The 21475-nt window shown below is 44.3% G+C and overlaps 1 protein-coding gene across 1 annotated transcript in view; it reads left to right on the top strand.

The window, feature by feature from the left end:
* SMG1 (SMG1 nonsense mediated mRNA decay associated PI3K related kinase) overlaps window positions 1-7003 on the top strand; it is a 49815-nt gene extending 42812 nt beyond the window's left edge. Inside the window, exons 50-63 of the mRNA XM_072120637.1 lie at window positions 51-285; window positions 536-762; window positions 1731-1881; window positions 1971-2160; window positions 2617-3086; window positions 3511-3648; window positions 3857-4009; window positions 4090-4269; window positions 4429-4656; window positions 4734-4945; window positions 5033-5139; window positions 5220-5399; window positions 5584-5690; window positions 6597-7003. Of these exons, the coding sequence (XP_071976738.1) occupies window positions 51-285; window positions 536-762; window positions 1731-1881; window positions 1971-2160; window positions 2617-3086; window positions 3511-3648; window positions 3857-4009; window positions 4090-4269; window positions 4429-4656; window positions 4734-4945; window positions 5033-5139; window positions 5220-5399; window positions 5584-5690; window positions 6597-6674 (2656 nt within the window). The 3' untranslated portion in view covers window positions 6675-7003. The remainder of the gene's footprint in view (window positions 1-50; window positions 286-535; window positions 763-1730; window positions 1882-1970; window positions 2161-2616; window positions 3087-3510; window positions 3649-3856; window positions 4010-4089; window positions 4270-4428; window positions 4657-4733; window positions 4946-5032; window positions 5140-5219; window positions 5400-5583; window positions 5691-6596) is intronic.
* The last annotated feature ends 14472 nt before the right edge of the window (window positions 7004-21475 follow it).

Here is a 21475-nt window from a genome sequence, read left to right on the forward strand (position 1 = left end):
ACACTTCGATGATGAAGCTACCTTATATAATTGCTTCATGTATATTACAGGCGCAATCTAATGATGGAAGGGGCTGCATCTAGTGCCGGAGAGCAGCTGGTGGATCTGACATCACGGGATGGAGCCTGGTTCCTAGAGGAGCTCTGCAGCATGAGCGGCAATGTCACCTGCCTCGTCCAGCTACTCAAACAATGTAAACTCATTCCACAAGATCTGGATATACCAAACCCCTTAGAAGCCTCTGAAGCTGTGCATCTTGCTAATGCTGTATACAGCTCCCTACAGGTAAATGGGGAGATCCAGAAATTTTGTTTGCAATGAGTAGCAGGTAGTGGATTCAATGCATTTTGTAGCGAAAGGAAAGCAGGTCATCCTAGAATTAAAATAAATGTAACACTTGGTAACAGCATAAGCAGCCATTCCCTAGTGTCATCTACTGCTAATATTTGCAGATTTTGTGGCCCAAATCATAGAACGCAGAATATAGAAACTAAATTCGCAAATGTCCAACTCTCTCCCTTTCTGCCATTTAAAGGAACTGAACTCCAACTTCTGTCAGATCATTTTCCCGGAGGCTCTGAGATGCCTTATGAAGGGTGAACAGACCCTGGAGGCCATGCTGCAGGAATTGGACAGTCTGATTGAACAGACAACCGATGGCACGCCGCTACAGGCTCTGGTCGATTCACTGCAGACCTACCTAAGGAACGCAGCCATGGGCCTGGAAGATGAGGCGAACGCTCACTACATCGACGTTGCAAGGTATTCAGCAGACTTGATGATATGGAATAGGAGAAATCAGATTTTGGTCAGCCTTAAAGTGGTAATCCCATTTCATCAAATTAACGTTATTGTTTTTGGATGTTGTTATATGATTTTCCAATATACTTTTTTACTATCAATTCCAGTTTTCTGGATCTCTGCTTGCTGTTTTTCTTTAGAGAGCTGCTATATTTACCATATTTTTCATACTATAAGATGACCCTCCTGACCTCTGTAATGGAGATCAAGTGAGGCGCTTACATAGCGCTGTATCCGATCTTCCAGAGAAGATCCACTGCTCTCTCCCTCTCCCGTGTCCGACATGTCTACTCACTGCCAGTGGTGATGTCAGAATTATGTTACTGATGCCGAGAATGGGGGACATGCTGCGCTGGGACGGGGTTCCTATGTGTGTATTCATGTGTATAGCAGTGTGTGAGTGTGTGTGGCGCACTGGGCGCTGCATGTATGGCTGTTTTATTGTTTTGTTTTGTTTTTTGTGCGACCAACAGAGATAATTTAATTGGTGTGAAATTTTTTTTTTTCCTTTTTTGGAAGACTATAGCGTCTTAGTCCTAAAAATATGGTACTTCCAGTGGACAGAACTCCGCTGCTATAACACACACCTCCGATTACTCTGTATGATAACGTGCAGCTGTGTAACTGTCAGATTTCTGTCCACTGTAAGTAATAAAAATAATTTTTTAAACAATAACTTTAATTTGCAAGAAATACGGATACCCTTTTCACCCCTAATGGGAACCTGTCACCTCAAACATATTTACTAAGCCTTGCCCCTCCCCAAATCCCGCCCCACCCCCCAGGTCAGCCGAGAAGATCAAGGTCCTGGTCGGCTGATGAAGTAAAAGACAGGAGGCTTCACTTTAAAAAAAAAAGAAAGGGGGGGTTAATACTGGGATGTAACTATGGGTTATGCGACTATCTAGTGAGACTACTTGTTTTCACAGGTTACTTCATGCTCAGTATGGAGACCTCATTCAGCCAAGAAACGGATCTGTTGATGAAACCCCCAAAATGTCAGCTGGGCAGATGCTGTTGGTGGCGTTTGATGGGATGTTCGCCCAAGTGGAAACTGCATTTGGATTATTAGTTGAAAAGGTACAGGAGGGGTTCATGATTTACAACAGTATAATGTTCTTGGAAAATCCAGATTTTTTTTCCCTAATAATGTTTTTATTTATTTTTAGTTAAAACAAATGGAAATCCCTCCTGCTTGGAGGAAGGTGGACATCATCCGTGAAGCACGCAGCACTCAAGTCAACTTTTTTGAAGACGAGGAGCTTCGACGTGTTCTGGATGAAATCTTTTTCTTGAAGAGACTTCAAACCATCAGGGAATTCTTCAGACTCTGTGGAATTTTCTCCCACACTTTGTCTGGTGAGTCTCTGAAAACAACCTGGACTCAAGGTCCTATAGACAGAGGGTAATACAAAGTTTGCAAGGGATGGGGGATAACGAGCTGATCAGTGAGAGTCCCAGCAGTGATTCCAAAACTGGGCGAGTGCTTAAACTCCCGCTCCATCTATTGGTGAGAACTGGACCCCCATTCTGTGGATTGCTGGGACCCTCACCGATCACATTGTTGGCACCTATACATAAGTGATCACTTGGGGGGGGGGGGGGGGCCCTGCTGGTTGCGTGGTATGAAGGGGGTATATTATACTTGTGATAATTTGCCATTTCTGGGCAACACCGTTCAAGCAGCCACAATGCTTAATACTTACATGGTACATGATACTTCAGAAATACAACAAATTAATTCTAATATCATTTTATAGTATAATTCTACAAACATGCCCATGTATTACATTCTTTTGTTGTACTTTGCGTTAGGGAAATGCCCAGTGGATGATCCGGCCCCTGTGAATGGACCCGTGCAATTAGTCAACGTTAAAACCATGTATAGAAATTCATCTCTGAGCGAAGAGCAGATGGCCAAGCCCATCAAGTCCTTTACAGCTGACTTTGTGAGGCAGCTCCTAATCGGCCTTCCTACACAGGCGCTGGGGCTGACCCTCTGCAGTTACATCAGCGCTCTGGGCGTGGACATTATCGCCCAAGTAGAGGCCAAGGACTTTGGGGCGGAGAGTAAAGTCTCTGTGGATGATCTCTGTAAGAAGGCCGTGGAGCACAACATCCAGATCTCGCGGTTCTCTCAGATTGTGATGAACAGAGCAACCGTCTTGGCCAGCTCTTATGACACTGCTTGGAAGAAACAAGACTTGGTCCGCCGCCTAGAAACCAATATTGCTTCCTGCAAAACCAGCATGCAACGTCTGCAGCTGCACATCGCAATGTTCCAGGTAATGGGGGATCCAAGCTGAGTCTTGTCATGTAGAAATAGTTTGTGTAAGCTGATATGTGCTGTGTCCATACATACATCATATAGGACTTTGATGTTTTCAGTATAAGATGGTACAACATGGGTCAGCCCTTGCAGACAGTTTGCTTCCGTTTCCCCTGGGTAGCACTAACGGATTAGTCCAAAAGCCACCCAAAAAAATAAAATCAGTATGACTGCTTAAACAGCCACCTTATTTAACAAAGGGCATCTCCTCTTTGGGTGGTCAGACACTGGAGGTGTAAATTGACTAGCCCTAGTGAGGCTCATCTGCATTAATGAGGATCACTGACGCCCAAGCAGTAAAATATTCTGGGATTTTGATCCACGGTCAGGAATGTTACTCTGATGTATAAAGACATCACCAAACCTGTCTATCATTGCAGTGGCAACATGAAGAACTGCTGATCAGTCGCCCCCAGAATCCGTCTGTTACGCCCCCTCCACGCTCTGCCATCATAACAAGTATGAAGAAGAAATTGCATACGCTGGGACAAATTGACTCCTCTATCGCCGCAGCTCAGGTAAAGATCTGTTGTTTCATCTCATTTAGCTGCTTTACTAGTGCTAAGTAAAAGAGATGCGGTGATGACTTATTCACAGGAGTGTTTGATCCCACGGGTCTGACCCAGATCAGACATCACTAGTCTTCATACTATTAGATATCAATGTATATAATAATATCATAAGTTTGAGGCTTTAATGATGTGTACCTCATTGATTTCCCCTCAGGAAAAGCTAGCAGCTCTAGAAGCCAGCATTGAACAGCGTTTAAAATGGGCAGGAGGGGCAAATCCAGCTTTGGCTCCGGTCCTCCAAGATTTCGAGGCGACGATAACAGAGCGAAGAAATTTTGTACTGAAGGAGAACCAAAGAACTAGCCAGGTATAATATTAGTCTGTGAAGTAACGGCGAGTGATGCGGTTAGCCAGAAAAGATGACGTGTAACCTCTTGCACTGTCCAGGTGACCTTCCTGTGCAGCACCATCATACACTTTGAGAGCCTCCGGACCCGGACCGCGGAGACCCTGAGCCTGGACACCAGCTTGTTTGAGCTCATAAAGCGCTGTCAGCAGATGTGCTCCTTCGCTTCTCAGTTCAATAGCTCTGTCTCTGATCTGGAGCTGCGACTTTTAAAGAGAGTGGTGAGGATTGTGCTTCTTATCTAGTTTGGTCAGGTTTTCTACATAAACCATTTAGTCCTCTGTTTCGCTGTGCACATAGTTGCCAGTCAGTCTAATTGCAAGGTGTTCACTCTTCTCCCCCTCATCTCGGTCATTTCTGAGCTTCTCTAATTTTTGCAGGGAGCTGCCAGTGAGAACAGTATTGGGAGCCCAGAATGGCTGGTAGCTTCCCACAAGCAGCTGAGCCACGACATGGCAAACCAGAGAAATCTGCAGAGCGAGAAGGAGCAGCAGGTCGAAACGGTGTGCGAAACCATCCAGAATCAGGTGGACTGCATCAAGACTGTACTCATCAGTCACAACAGACAGCTAGGTGATGTGAAGCACCTATTGAAAGCCATGGCAAAGGTAAGGTGCCAGGTCGCTGTCCTCTGGTATCTCATATACAGTATTGGAAATGTGACTGCAACAATTTCCCATGTTAGGATGAAGAAGCCGCGTTGGCCGATGGTGAAGATGTGCCCTACGAGCGGAGCGTGAGACAGTTTTTGTGCGAGTACAAGTCCTGGCAGGATAACATCCAGACTGTCCTCTTCACTATAGTCCAGGCTCTGGGACAGGTACGCACCCAAGAACATATAGAAATGCTGCAGGAGATCACCCCAACTCTGAAGGAGCTGAAGACACAGAGCCAGAGGTAGGAGTCAGGCTGTACCTTTAAATAAGATTTAGATTTTAATAGGCGCTATGTATTAACGTTTATGAATTCTACTTTTTACCCCAGCATCTACGACAACCTGGTGGGGTTTGCATCGCCTCTGGTCACAGATGCTACCAATGAGTGTACCAGCCCCATCTCCTCCTCCACGTACCTGCCCAGCTTTGCTGCAGGTAATTTCATCCCCTTGTATCTTCCTATGAAGCTTTTATGACCTGTAGCTTCTTCTTTAACATCTGTGTACACTACACAGCCGTGCGTAGCAACACAATCCAGAAGACCCAGCCAGAGGGCATGTCTCAGAACACAAAGAAGCCGATTCAGAAATACTTGGCCCCGTCTGCAGACACCCCACCCAGCACCGTACCAGGGCCCGTCAAGTGCGCTGTGTCGAGTCCTAAAAAGGCAGTGCGGGATCCAAAGACTGGCAAAGGTACATCCACCCATACTACCTGCTCTGCTCATGTAGTCATATGTTCTGCTGTGTCCTTGTTGTGATCCGATCAGAAAGTGCCAAACCTATATAACTTTAGTGTGCACAGTATAAAGCCTGATAAAGTTTTTTTTTTTTTTCTTTTCCTGACACATTTTTTTATTTTTTATTCTGTCACTTTTAGCTGTGCAAGAACGTAATTCTTATGCAGTCAGCGTGTGGAAACGTGTAAAAGCCAAGCTGGAGGGAAGAGATGTGGATCCAAACAGGAGGATGTCTGTTGCTGAGCAGGTAACTGTTAGAAAAGAATTGTGCATGTGGAAATGGGGGTTTCCATAGATTGAATCTTATTCCTAAGGGGCTGGTTTGCATCTGTATTCAGGCTTCCATTTAGCAGTTTAACTTTAATAATGGATCTGTTTTATTCCGCATGGATTTCAATGGGGGTGTTACCAGAGCTCTTCTGTGTTACAACTTTACAGACTGTTTTACTTTTTCCTTTCCACTGTGCTCAGGGTAACACCCCCCGAGCCCTTCAGGATTATTGGCATAATTTTGAAAGTTGCTTTTAGAATGAATGAGGCCACAGATAAATACATGATAAGCACAGCCATGATGCCTGGATCTGAGAGTAAGTGCCCCCGGTTTAGCATGATGGGTTCGAACGGTAGATTTCTTTTAAGTAACAGAAGACTCCTTTCCCTCAGTTTTTTTTCTGGATTTGGGATGGTCTTTATTTGTAACGGTTTGCACCATCAGTAAATCCTTCCTTATAAATCCAGCGCTGTTGTCCCATGGGGATGCAGGGATTCCTAGCGTCTTGTAGAACTGTGATGCCAGGGGTCAGTCTTGGTTTGTGTATTGCACATGGACCCGGCACAGTCTTCTGAAACCATATTCCCTGGAATGGGTGGAAGGAGTCCAGTCACTGGGGACGCCTCGTACTCCCCTTGATGTAGGGAAACATTTGGCCATTCATCCTCAGTTTACCGTGGAACCTCTGTATTGGTGATCGGTGGCCATCCCAATTTTGAGACCCGACTAATTTCTGAAAAATAATCCAGCAGTTTCCATCATTCACCATAGAAGATGTGAAGACTCCCTGGGCTCGGGATATTTGTTGTGATCGCTTTTCCTAGTCTATTTGAGAACTTCCACAGCCCATCCTTCACCAATCTTCTTTCTCCCATGTCTTAGGTGGATTTTGTGATTAAGGAGGCGACAAACCTAGATAACCTGGCTCAGCTGTATGAAGGTTGGACAGCTTGGGTGTGAGAAAGAAGACTGCAAACAAGCCTGGTTAAGCACAGTCCGTAAAATCCTCCAGAATCAATCAAGTCTCAGGCATCCACAGCCGCGCCAAGGCCGGTGGCGATGTATACTGGGGGCTTAATCTAGGAAATCCTGGTGCAGTGGGAAAAGGAAATCCCACAGGAACGCTGCACCCAGAGAAATGTTCAACATCAATGGGCAGCAATCCCCAGGGCACAGAGTATAACGCTCACCGTCTGGTTAACGTGATTGTCTTTCTGCTATGGAAGATCTGACCATTAAAAAAAAAAAAAAAAAAAAATGGCTGCAGAAAGAAATTGGGGGATCCTCCAGACAGCATGGTGACCTAGAACTCTCTTCCATGTGACCCTGTCAACTATTGAGGAAACGCTGAAACCCTGTTCGTAAAGGGGGGAATAACTGGGGCCATCAAGGATTTGCCGTGAAGGAGATGCTGTCCGTTTTTTGGGTTACTCTTGTTGCTTTTGGCGACGTTGCTGGTTGAGTTGACCAGTTTAGCACAGAAGAGGCTAGGAGATGAAGCATGGCCTTTAATTACATGGGAAAAAAACCTAGCTGAAACGAAGCAGCCAAAGAACAGAATTGTGAAGTTAGGTGGACTTCTGAGCCGAAGAAGAAGCCTTGTTCTCCATTCTTTTCTTCCCCTAAATTCTCGAAGTTTAGGAAGACTTGTTAATTTTTTTTTTTTCTTTCCGACTCTTATATTTCTCACGCAGTCGTCCGCTTTTCTGTACGTGCGTTTGCTAGTTGGGCAGATTATCAGAATAAAAAAAAAAATAAAACTTTGAGCTTTCAACCCCGTTCCTATAGATACAGCTTCCCTATGGTTACCGATTTAGTGTTGTCCGCTCTCCCGAAGGGATCAGCCACCCAATCAGAAAAAAAGTTTTTTGGGTCTTTTCTTGTTTCCCTAAAACTTTTTACTTTTATATTCTCCGGTCACAGCGTTGTTCTGGTTGGAGTAGACTGGCGCGGTGGTTTCTTCACATTCGCCTCAGTACTTAGTTTTGCATGATTTTGAGATTTCTTGCCAAAAATCAGCACAATCTCCCAATTCCTGGAGTGGCGCCTATTCAGCGGAAGGCTCCATCCCATGCACACATCGTCCACTTTTATTTTTCTTCTATTTTACACTTTTCACACAGAGGCACGGATTTACCGAAACTGCAGGACATAGAATTTTTTTTTTTTTTTGGTTATCCTTTTTATACTGTTGTTGGACGTGATACACACTTGTTCTGTCCCAGCAGGTAAAACCTGTATTATCCCTTCAGTTAGCGCTAGTGACTTCAGGTTTCTTTTTTTTTGGGGGGGGGGGGGGATAAAGGGGGAGGGTTTAGATCTTGATACATGATTTTAAAATTTGACTTTTTTTTGTTTCCTGTAGCCATTGTATGATATGTCTGTGATCTGATCCCTTAGAGTAAGTAGATGAAGGTCTGATACTGGATATAAAGAGCACATGTTCTCTCTGTTTAGCCAAAATTTTGATTCAACCAGCAGCTGCCATTATACCGTTCTGTAAGTTACCAGCAATATTTTACCACATTTGCCCGTCCCCTGCCAGGGAGAACTGCAGCGAATGCTGGAGAAACGGGTCTCAGTCCTTCCCTGATGACGACATTTGATCAGTTTCACGATTTTTAAACCTTTATTTTTCTTCCACCCAAAACCTAAAGTATTACTGATATAGAGGTGACTGACGTTGTGATGTATGCGGATAGGAGTAATGCATGCCCCTCGTGTACCAGCAGACATTACTACACCGGTGATGGGAGGACTTGGTGTCTACATGAAGGAATGATAGATTTTTTTTTTTTTTTGGCCACTTTTACGATTGTTAATGACCCTCCTTGTGAGATGTAGATAAAGGAACAGATGGTAAAACGTTTCATTTTGAGCGCTCTTCACTGACACCTGTAATATGACATTTCTGCTTTCAGCTACAAGGTCTAAGAAGAATCAATCCTAATTCCTATTAAACTTGTACTTGTTTTTGATAACTGGATGGCGTTCAGTCCTAAAATAAAAAATGCTTTGCTTTACTCACGTGGAGTATAATGTTCTGATGTCTTCTTACTACCAGTACTCTGTACATTACAAGATCACTTTTTTAGGATTGGACTTAAGTTGAATTTGTATGTAAGTTGAAATGGGTATAATTTTATAGTTGTAACTCTTGGGGGGAAAAAATAACTTTTTGTCCCTGTGACAATTGGACTTTTTAAAGGTGTTTTTTTTTTTTTTTTTTGTGCTGTCATGGAAACCAGGATTAACAATAAAGCTTCATTACAGCTGATCATTGCAGTCTGGGACTATAGTAACATCCAGAGAACTTCACCAGAGGTTCGTAACTAGGGACGGTCTGTAAGTCGGGTGTCCTTAAGTCGGGGACGACTAGAATGTATAAAAATGGACACATACCGCTAGATCCACTTCTAGCCTTGTCCAAAAAAAAATAAATACACGTGTCCGATGGTAGTGATCTGTGTTCCCATTTGGACTACTGACAGCGTAGAGATGGGGAATCGGAGCCCATATTATTTACTGCATGCGACTGGTTTGTATCTTGAAGTTTTTAAATTGGGTTTCTTGCCATAATCAAAATACTATGGCTCCTGTAAGAAAGTCTCTTCAGAATGTCTGAGTTGTGACATCTACCATCTCCACCTTTCACTTTGACCACTAGCGAGGTAAACTCGCTCCATGCGCTTGCAGGGACTTGCCATGTCCTTTCAGGGATTCCAGGTTGAGGAAACCCTGTAAGTTTCTCTGACCCATCTCTCGGCTCAGGAACAATGAACCTGGAAGAACTTGACCTGTCGGAGATTCAACTAGTCTCCAATAGTTTAGCGACAGAGACTTCAGTAAATGTGGTGGCCCAGGGTGTCACACCCAGTCTATTGGATACATACAGGACATTGGAAAACCTTGGATTACATTTCGTTTTTACAGAAAATGTAGAGAAAATTTAAGGGTAAGAATAAGGAATATCTTAACAACATAAAGAATTATAACACATGAGAAATGCAAAGTCACAAAAGTTTCCCCCTCTCACCTCGACAGCACCCAACCGGAGAGAGGGGTATGCCTTCGGCGTGGTTTCTTGTCCCTGGCGGGAACTCGGGGAGCCTTGGTGAGGTTCCCACATGTGGCAAGAGGGGTGGCCGTGAATCGTTACCTGCCGGAGGCTTACCGCAGTTGGGGGATACCTCCGCGGGGTGAATCCGCAGCGCTGCGGGTTGCAGCCAAAGTGTGGAGGGACTCCGGAGCATACCCCAGCATCAAGTAGGGGGTAGCTTGGTGGAAAGGAGCGGCTGAGCACTGCATAGCAGAGACCGGAAGTGGGGCAGTAGTTGGTGTACCACATGACTGTGACATCAGGCGTCAAATTTAAATTGGAGATCCCACACAGCGGTCTCTGTGTATTCTACACTTTCAGCCGGCCACAGGATCTATTCAGCTCCAGTCTGCTGCTTCCGAGGTACTCGGAAAGGTTCCCCTTCAGGAGTGAGGCACAGGGTTTTATTCAACCCTTTTCTTCATAAAGAAACCGGTGGATTCCCTACAAATTATTATAAACTTGAAGCCTCTAAATCAATACCTACAGATAGACAGGTTCAAGATGGAGTCAACTGTAAAAACTGACTGTGAATCTGCTTTTCCTCTTCATCAGGACGGCACCACCAGAGAGATCGGGATCAGCCCTCCAAGGACAGCCCTCCTGTCCTTGGAAGGAGACGTGAGCATCCCGTGATAAAGGTGTCTCACTTACCCTTCCCTATGAAAGGAGTGTGGGATGCGGTCAGTTCTATCCTCTGGTGTGGGGATAAGGATCGTGGCGCTTCCTTCCTCTGTGCGCGGCGCCTCGGTCGGAACCTTTTCTTTTTAGAAGCCGGCGGCTGCCAACAGCAGCGGAAAGCGTGCACCAGAAGTGACGCGTAGTCACTTCCGGTTTTGGCTAAGAGCGCCCGAAGTGGCTCATATTATAAAGCGATAGGGCTCTCCTTTCATGTAATATTACAGGAAAGGGTGGGTTTTTTCTTTGTCCCTGTAAGTCCTCCTTTTGTTTTCCCCTCACCGCTGGCCATCCTGACCGGAAGTAAGGTCAAAGGCCACGCCCACTTGGCAGGAGTTTTAAAAATGGAAGAGGGGGACTGCTGAGTTACAAGTCAGCTGTGCAGTATGGCAGATCTTGCTGAGACACCCAAGACTCCAGCCCCGGTAACTATACTGCAGGGCGATGAGTGTCTTCACTTTTTTTGTACTGCTCTTATAATGGGTGTTATTGTTTGCCTATCTTAGGGAGAAGAGGGGCCTAAAAAGGCAACCCGTAAGACGCACCATAGAGAATATAAAATTGGCGCGCATAAACTCCCAACCTGCCCCCGCTCACTCAGGAACAGCCACGCACCTCTGCGGCAGTATATGTTGCGGAGGGGTCAGGATCAGAGGAAGAAGGTGTAGCCTCAATTAGTGATTCAGGTTCCTTGGCCTCCGAAACAGAACAGGCAGGGCGTCCTCTGTTTAATATTGACGACTCTGATCACCTTCTTAAACTCGCCAGGATGACTATGGATATTGAGGTCAAGAGACGACCTAAATCCATTCAGGATATTATGTTTTGAAGGCCTAAAAGAAAGACGTAAATTGTCTTTTCCCCTTCATGAGACAGTGTTGTCTCTGATGCAGAAAGAATGGGAAAAGCCAGATAAAAAGTTGTATATTCCTAGATCGGTCAAAAGGAAGTATCCCTTTGACTCGGATGTATCCAGTACATTGGGCTCTGCTCCTAAGGTGGATGCGTCTGTAGCAAAGGTCAGTCGCAGGTCATCTCTCCCGTTTGAAGATCTAGGTTCCTTCAGAGATCCTATGGATAAGAAAATTGAAAGCTTCCTCAAAATGTCTTGGGATTCGGCTACTTCGGCCTTTAAGCCTAATATTGCAGACACGTGTGTTCCCCGTTCTGTTGTTTTTGTTAAATCAACTAGAAACTGATATCCGAAATATGGTACCGAGGGATGCCCTAGCTTTGTCTGTTTCTAATGTACAAAAGAGGGCCGCTTTTCTAGCAGACGCCTCTGTTGATGCTCTTGGACTCTCTGCTCGTTCATCAGCATTGTCCAATTCAGCCAGAAGAGCCCTCTGGCTAAAGAACTGGCCAGGAGACATAGGGTCAAGAAATAGACTATGTGGAATTCCATGTGACGGAAAGTTGTTATTCGGGAAAGTGTTGGAAGAGTTATTGGAGAACGCAGGGAGTAAGGTGAAATCTTTTCCCACTACAAATACCCAGAGTGGTTCCTTTCGGAGACCAAGGTCTCAGAAGAGGAGCAGAGAGGAATCAAAATTTCAGACTCTTTCAGAAAAACAGAGGACTCTTGTTTAATCAATCCAGAGACCCCAAGCGTCAGAGGCCAAATGCTTTATGACGCCAAGCTCCCCGTGGTGGGAAGACTGGCCCACTTCTTCGAAGCTCCCTGATATCTCCGACCAGGCAAGTGGGTGTTGCAAACAATTCAGAAGGGCGTCTCGATGGAATTTCTCACTCCTCCTCCCTCCCGATTATCACATATCCTGCTTCAGGAGAAAACAGAGAAGCGATGATTACCGAGGTCCGGACCCTGGTCCAGAAGAAGGTATTGTGTCAGGATCTCTTGCCGAACAGGGCCGGGGATTTTACTCAAATCTATTCCTGGTAAAGAAACCGGGGGGTTCGGTAAGGGTTATTTTAAATCTAAAACCCCTAAACAAATTCCTGGTTGTTCCAAAATTCAAGATGGAAACCTTGAAGTCAACAGTGAACCTACTGTTCCCCAATTGCTTCATGGCTTCTATAGACCCGTCCGATGCTTATTATCACATCCCCATACATCAGGACTTTCAGAGATACTTAAGTGGCCGTTCAGGTAGACTCAGAAATTCATCATTTCCAATACAGAGCACTACCATTCGGGATCGCTATTGCTCCAAGAATCTTTACAAAGATAGTGTCAGAAATGGCAGCTCTCATAAGAGAAACTCAGGGATTGTTCATACCATATCTGGACGATTTCCTGCTGGTAGGGTCATCATGTCAGGAGGTATTCAAGCAGCTGTCCATGGTTCTTCAGTTATTAAAGAAATTAGGGTGCTTAATAAACATAGAAAAATCATCTATGGTTCCTACAACAAGAAAGCTCTTTTTAGGAATATGGTTGGACTCTCAAAGACAGAGGTCCTTTCTTCCAGCAGACAAGGTCGAGAAAATAAGATTTCTGGAGTTAGAAGTAAAACAAAATCCTTTGATTTCCTTAAGGAAGGGTATGTCTCTTCAGGGTCTTATTTCAGCCTCCATCCCTGCTGTTCCTTGAGCTCAGTTCCACTCAAGAAGTCTACAGAATTTTCTTCTAGAAAAGTGGGACAGGGGTCAGACCTCTTTAGATGTAAAAGTTCTGCTTCCCATAAAAATGTTAAATTCCCTAGATTGGTGGTTAAACATAAGGAATCTGGAGGTGGTTCTTCCTTGGAACGCCAGTCAGGACAGACTGATCACTACGGATGCCAGTCCATGGGGATGGGGAGCTCACATGGAAGATCAGTTTTTTCAGGGTACTTGGGACATAGCAGAAAGGGAGCTGTCGTCAAACAAAAAAGAGCTGTTAGCAGTCTTAAAAGCCCTGATTGGAAACTCTTCCTCTATTACAGGGACATGGGGTGGCTGTGATATTGGACACCACTACGACCATTGCCTATATCAACAAACAGGGCGGCACAAGAAATTTAGGCCTTATGTTCATAGCCACTCAGATCCTAACCCTGGCAGAGATCTTTTTTACATCCCTAAAAGGGATTCACATAAGGGGTGTAGAAAATGTTAGGGCAGATCCTATATCAAGGGGAATGGGAGCTGAGTCAGTCAATATTTCCAAAGATCACCAGGCTTTGGGGGATGCCAATGATGGATCTTTTTGCCACAAGGAGAAATAGCAAGGTAGAAAGATTTTTTTTCCCTGAACAGGGCAGACCTTCCATTGGCTGTGGGCGCTTTTTCTCAAAAGTGGGACAGTCCTCTTCTTTATGCCTTTCCTCCCATGATTCTCCTTCCCAGGACAATGAGGAAGATGACAAGACAGGGCAAAGGTGATATTGATCGCCTCCTTCTGGCCTCGTCGGGCATGGTTCTCCAGTCTAAGGGAGCTGTCAGTAGCCGATCCCTGGGTACTTCCGGAATCCAGGAATTTGTTGTCACAGGGTCCGATCCTCCATCCAGAGATAAAAGCCCTGCATCTGACTGCATGGCTATTGAGAGGATGATTCTCCGAAAGCAAGGTTTGTCTCGTGAGGTTATTTCTACTCTGCAAAAGAGTAGGAAACCAGTAACGTTTAAGATCTATCATAGAGTTTGGAAGGCTTACTTTTCCTTTTCTGTTCAGAACCCGGAGCTGTTGGCTCAGCCTAATATTACTCAGATCCTTGAATTCCTGCAGAGAGGCCAGCTATACTTAGGGTTCAGGTGTCGGCTCTAGGAGCCTTATTTGATCAGGGTTTAGCCAAACATCCATGGATTTCCAGATTTATTAGGGCAGCAGGTAGAATTCGGCCCAGAATTAGGTGTAAGTTACCTCCCTGGGATTTGTCAATGGTCCTCAGGATTTTGTCAGGCCCTCCGTTTGAGCCATTGGAAAGTATTTCTATAAAGCTTCTCACACTTAAGACAGTTTTTCTTACAGCCATCTCCTCAGCCAGAAGAGTAGGCGAAATGGCAGCTTTGTCTCATAAACATCCATATTGTAGAGTCCTGGATGACAGGGTTATCCTTAGACCAGACCCAGGGTTCCTGCCTAAGGTAGTATCCGATTTCCATAGATCTCAGGACATGATCCTTCCATCATTCTGTGGTAACCCCAAGACAGAGAAGGAAAGGGCTTTTCATTGTCTTGATGTTAGAAGGAGTATTGTACAGTATTTGGATGCTACTTCTAGGTGGAGGAAATCAGCTTGTTAATTTTCTTTTCAGGAGAGAATAAGGGGAATAAAGCATCCTCCACAGCCATCGCTAGATGGATTAAAGTGACTATTCAGATGGCCTATGAGATATCGGAAGTTCCTTCCCCGGATGGCATCCGTGCGCATTCAACTAGATCATTAGCTACATCATGGGCCGAGTGTAGGGATGCTATGCTGGAACAAATTTGCCAGACGCCCACCTGGTCTACCCCTCACACTTTCCTTAAACACTATAGGGTGGATGTGATGGGTTCTTCTTCTCTTTCGTTTGAATGGAAAGTCTTATCCTATATTATCCCCCCTAATTGTCTCGTTTATTTCTCTGTAATTCTCTAAGGTGGTGCCGTCGTGATGAAAAGAATGAATTACTGAATTACTCTTACCGGTAATGTTGTTTTTCTCAAGTCACAATGGCACCTGGTATCATAGTATATAAGGCTGGAAAAAGATGCAAGTCCATCAAGTCCAACCTTTAAGAATTAAATAAATGTTTTATCCCCATAACCCGTGATATTTTCTCTCTCCAGAAAGGCATCCAGGCCTCTCTTGAACATGTACATAGAGTCCGCCATAACAACCTCCTGCGGCAGAGAGTTCCATAGTCTCACTGCTCTTACAGTAAAGAACCTTTGTCTATGGTGATGGTAAAATCGCCTCTCCTCTAGGCGTAGAGGATTTCCCACCCAGGTGTTACTTTTATGTGTGGTGTTGGTTCACGGGTGTTGCAAAAAAAAAAAAAGAGACATTAAGAAGATATATATATATGCGCCAAATGAAAATGTGTATATGTTTTTGTCTACTAACTAAACGGCCCTTTCAAGAAAATCTCTGTAACCAAACTGAGGAGGAGTAGGAGGAGCCTCTTTTTTATGCTCAGGTTTCCTGTCCTTGGAGGGCGGATCCCTATCTCTCTGGTGGTGCCGTCGTGACATGAGGGAACAACATTACCGGTGAGAGTAATTCATTGTTTTTCAGGACTGTTACATGGCATCTATAGATCTGGTGGATGCTTACTACCACGTTCCTATATCTCAGCAGCCAGAAGTACCTCCAGTTCAGGGCCCTAACCTTTGGAGTGGCAATAGCCCCAAGGGTACTCACTAAACTAATATCATAAGTGGCAGCTTATGTAAGATGGCATCATAGAATCTTTGTGCCTATGAAACTGGATGTTTTTCTCCTGGTAGGAAAATCGATAAAAGAACAGTTCAAATATCTCTAGTTCTTGGGATCCTATAACATCTTGGGTGGATCCTGAATCTGAAAAAAATCATCCCTCATACCCTCCAGGTCGAAAAAATATTTCTAGGAATCCAGCTGGATTCAAGTTGCCAGAAGTCCTTTCTTCCTCCCGAAAAGGTTTTGAAGACAAGAACCTTAGTGGAGGAAAGAGTCTCCTATGATAAGGACAGTAATGAGAACTCTGCGCTTGTGCACAGCAGCCATTCCAGCAGTGCCTTGGACAATGTTCCATGCAAGACCCTTTCAGCTGCATATGTTTATGGTCTGGGACGGAGACTAGACCAGCCTAGACCAGAAGATTCCACTTCTCTAGTTTGCTGGTCAAAAGAAGAGAACCTCCAAGTGGGCAGATCTTGGAAGATGGAAAGACCTCTGTCCATAGTGACGGACGCGAATGCCTGGGGATGGGGTGGTCAGAGCTTCTGTACCAGGGAGCATGGAACAAGGAGGTTCAGAGAATGTTCTCGAATTACAAGAAATTTAGAGCCATCCTGCAGGCAATCAGAGAATCCTTACCAGTGGTCCAAGGGACAGATCTAAAGCTTGTCAGACAACGTGACTGCAGCAGCCTTCATAAATCACCAGGGGGGAACCAAGAGCAGACTGGTGGATCTTCTAACTTGCAGAGATCAACCCGAAATCGCTCTTAGCAGTCCACAATTTCCTTGTTCGTTCTTTTCAGTCAAATATTCAACCAGTTCATTGTTTCATGATGAATCTCTCTCCGGAGGATTAGCACAACTCTACAGAAACACCGATAAAAATAGGCCACCATTCAGACCAACTCCATCGCGTTTAATCCTCCTCTATTGCCAATATTCCTCATAGCAATCCACTAGAAGAAATATGTGTATGGATAGTGTAGTATGTTTTTTACACTTAAAAACCCAACCCCTGGGACTACACAGAGGATTCTATCAGGGCGCAAGGTAAGACTCAATTATATTGAAATGCAAATGCTTAGAGAAGGTAGAATTTGCAGATTTGCAATGTAGCTGTAATGGGCTCCTGTAACCTTTCTTTAGTGAAAATGAGGTCCCTGCTGACAGGTTCCCTTTAAAAATAGATTCATACAGAGAGGATATCCAGAAGCATCAATAAAACAAGCTTATGAGAAAGCTGCATTTAGAAGGGGTTCCCATAAAACACCAGGGAACATTGCCGCTCCATACAGGCTAGTGAGGGAGCGCCCAGATTAATTGACCACGTATGGAAATGCTACAATGGAAATGCCTCAGTATTGCGATTCGGTGGAATAGAAAATGTGCCAGTATTGGTAGATGGAGGTGAAAGGAATAAAGGTTAACCCTTACTTGACAGGTGCAGGTGAACGGTGAGGGCTCATGGGCTGAGCCCCTCTCTATAGCCGGTAAGTCTTTGATGCATATTCTAGCAAATACTTACTAGTTAGGCCCCTTTCACACTTGTGTTTTTCACGTGCATTTCTGCGCTTGCTTTTGACGCGCAGAACTTGCATTGCACTCTGACCCAATGTAATCAATGGGTCTTTTCAGAATTGCATTTTCTTTCACGCACACACGCACGGTTTTTTTTATCGCACGTTTAAATCTCGACATGCTCTACTTTTCACGCGCGTGAAAAACCATACAAGTCTATGCAGACGCATCAAAAACGCATTGCACTCTGAGACACTTGCAAGTGCAATGCAAGTGCAATGCGTTTTTCACGCATCAATTGCCATAGAAAAGATAGAGCTCAGTCCTGAGTCCATGAAAAACGCATTGAAATTGCATTGAAAACGCGCGTGAAAAACTGAGACACTGAACAAACTGACTGAAAACTGATTGCACTCTGATGCAAAATGTGCGTTTTTCACTGACCAAACCCTGATCGCACCCTGATCAAACACGTGATCTGCAACGCAAGTGTGGAAGGGGCCTAACACCCGCGGTCGGTGCTAGCAGCGATCGCAGGTGTTAACCCATCCATTAGATTACCTAATTAATGATCGATTGCCATGATGGCCTCGGGTCTTCCAAAGACCTGAGGCTGTTTTGTTTTAACCTATTCATTACAATGTGCGATTCACACATTGTAATGTATGAGAAGGAAAATCCCTATACACTGCCATACTGTAATATGGCAGTAAACGGTAGGATCACTCAGACAACCTAGGGTTAAAGTACCCTAGAGGGTCTGAAAAATAGTAAAAAAAAAAAAATAATCACTTTCCCAAGAAGTCATATAAATAAACAGTAAAAATCATTAATAAGTTGGGTATCAATACATATTGTCAGGTTTTAAATTCTTGTAAATGTATGAAAACTATAAAAACTATAAAAATTTGCTATCCCCGTGATTGCACCGACCCAAAGAATGAAGTAGACATGTCATTTGGGGCATACAGTGAAAGCCGTAAAATCCAAGCCCACAAGAAAACAAATGCATTTTTCAAAAAATTTCACTGCATGTGGGATTTTTTTCCTGCTTCCCAGTACACGGCATGGAATATTAAATACCGTCACTATGAAGTGTAATTTATTACACAGAAAACAAGCTCATACACAGCTCTTTACATGGAAAAATGAAAAATGCAAAAAAATGGAAATGCAAAAACAAAATATGGCCTGATTGTTACGGGGTTAAGGCAAGAAGCAAGAAGGATTATTAGGACCTTCGACCCCTTGGAACGTAATGATACAAATGATATGGGGGTCATCTTATAAGGAATATCTCCTAATTTCCCACTTGCTGGTGTTGTAGGGTAGCCGCCACTACAGTAGATTTTTGGGTATAGAATGTGCAACACCCTCGCCGATGCAAGGCGAAGGAGTGCTTGCGAATACGTCCCACAGCATGTCACTACATCACACTACATAGTCCTTATAGGACACAGGGGACATTGCAGTGGTAGATCCTGCCTGGCAATTCAGGAGTTAAGTGTTTTGTATGATGTAAGATCTATCATCCAATCACCTGTATTACATTCTGTCCAATGTAAGCTGAGATGTAATTGGAGGAGCAGCCACCACCTGACCAGGGGAGTTACAAAACCCCTGGCCAGGAATGTTCTAGGGAGAGTCTCTCCCAGGAGGGAGAAGAGACCAGTTCCAGTCAGACCCTCTGGGTCTGCAGGGCACAAGATCAGAACAGCTAGAGACTAGTTTAGCCTAGCTCAGATGAGAAGAGAAGTAGACTAGGTAAACCCAGTCCAGACCAGATAAGAGCAGGAAGAGCCTAGCCCCTGCCTCTGAAGAGTGGGGCTAAAGGTGGGCGCTAAACTAGCCTTAAAAAGGTGGAGTGTCTACACCAGAAATGCCAAGATTTAACTGACTCGACTCGCACCAAAAGGCAAGGACGTTTTTATTGAGGATAAAAAAGCACTTACAGATTTCTATGGTACAAATAAAATCAGACCTTAATGTCCAGAGTGACGCGTTTCGGGAGTAATCCCTTCATCTGACTGAAAAAATGGACAATGACAGCAGTGGTTGAGGTGGAGGTTTAAAAAGCCACAATAATTGGCATAATAGGGAGTGGTAAGGCAAACACCCTATCAAATAAATGGGAGTGGTAAGTTAAACACCCTGTCAAATAGATCGATGAACATACTCAATAAAGAGGAAAAAAACCAACACACTTACATATGGAGACTTCATGGGGTTGTGTGGGGACGCCGGCACCTGCGTAGTAAAACCACAGTCCGGCGCGCGCCCAGGAAGGAGACTGAATGGATAGTGTCAGTGGAGCGCATGCACAATGCTCTACATCGGTAAGGCGCCGGAGGGTTGTGCGCGTGCGCAGCCGATGTCCACAGTGTAGGCATCTGCAGAAGCGGTATGCTCAAATGCAAACCTTAAATTTAGGAAATAACATGGTATAATAGTTATTTAGGGGACAATTAGGTAGATGTATGTTATTTGATATAATTATTTAAGGAACTGTTTGGTAGATGCGCAAGCATAAGGTAATTATTAGATAAAACAAATAAATATCGGGAATTACTAACTGATACATAGATATGATAAAATAAATAAATCAAATAGGTTAGTATCTGTTACATGGATGATGGGACATTATTAAGTGTCTATACATTGAATAAAAGATAAATGAATAAGAACAGTAACATAATAAGAGATGAATAAATAATTACATATAAATATATAAATACATTGCAACAAGGAAATAAACAATCATGATGAAAAAAATATATAAATAAACTACAATTGAATAAAATACAATTAAATAAAATGTGATACAGTTCAAACAGATGTCTTGGCTAATAATATGGGTTATTAAGATAGAGAATTTAGAGTACATTTTCCAGGCTTTCATTGAGTCCAGCAGGGACTAGGGTGTTAAGCTTAAAAATCCAATACATTTCGCGATTTTTGAGCTTGTTGAAACGTTGAGGGGCAGAGGGGCTGATTTGTTCAATGGGCGTTATTGTGGTGTTTAACTTACCACTCCCATTTATTTGATAGGGTGTTTGCCTTACCACTCCCTATTATGCTAATTATTGTGGCTTTTTAAACCTCCACCTCAACCACTGCTGTCATTGTCCATTTTTTCAGTCAGATGAAGGGATTACTCCCGAAACGCGTCACTCTGGACATTAAGGTCTGATTTTATTTGTACCATAGAAATCTGTAAGTGCTTTTTTATCCTCAATAAAAACGTCCTTGCCTTTTGGTGCGAGTCAAGTCAGTTAAATCTTGGCATTTCTGGTGTAGACACTCCACCTTTTTAAGGCTAGTTTAGCGCCCACCTTTAGCCCCATTTCTACTTTTTCGTTTATTGCACATTTGATACCGGTCCACTATTGTGGGAACCGGTCATACCAGGGACTGTGGAGCTGCAGGAACTACCCGGACTTGGAGGAATACTCTTGGGATTTTACATGCATACCACCAAGTGGTAAACGGGTGAGCAGTTTTGCTTATTCCTTACTGAACACTACGCCGACGGTATCACACGAGGCGCCGTCCTCCTGTTGTTCTTTTCTTTTCTCTTTATATGCATCTGAAGAGTGGAGCTAATAGATTAATAGATTAGATAGTTAGAGAGGAAAGGGGTATCATCCTACCTTCAAGGGTGATACCTGAAGCCCTACAGGACAAGCTGAAGCTTCCTATTAGGACACAGCTACCTCCCAGCCTGCCCTCTGCATCCAGGCTGGCGATCTACCTCCTGAGGCTCCCTCCAAAAGCATCTCAGCACTCCATCACTCTGTTAAAGGCACGTTGCTGAAGTTCCTGTCGGTTCCAATAAAGAACTGTAAGTTGTTTTTGTTCAACCTCTGCCTCCGTCTGGTCCCTGCTACTACAACTACCATCATCACAGGCACCCTGTCCATCACACAGAGACTTATACTCTAGACACCAAAGGGTTGCCCCAGGGAGATCCGCTATAGCAGTCTCTCCCTCATCATTTCTTGCCAACACCACCCTGCTGGAGACCTGCCAGGCTGTAGGACAGCCCTCCGGTTCCCCATACCAAGCACTGTGACACAAGCGTGCCTAGGCCGCAACCGCCAGCCACTCAGGTACTGCGGGCCCCGGCTGACTCCAGGCCCCGAGAAAAAGGCTAGG

The sequence above is a fragment of the Engystomops pustulosus genome, chromosome 8 (assembly GCF_040894005.1).
Source record: "Engystomops pustulosus chromosome 8, aEngPut4.maternal, whole genome shotgun sequence".
In the NCBI taxonomy this organism is placed as follows: Eukaryota; Metazoa; Chordata; class Amphibia; order Anura; family Leptodactylidae; genus Engystomops; species Engystomops pustulosus.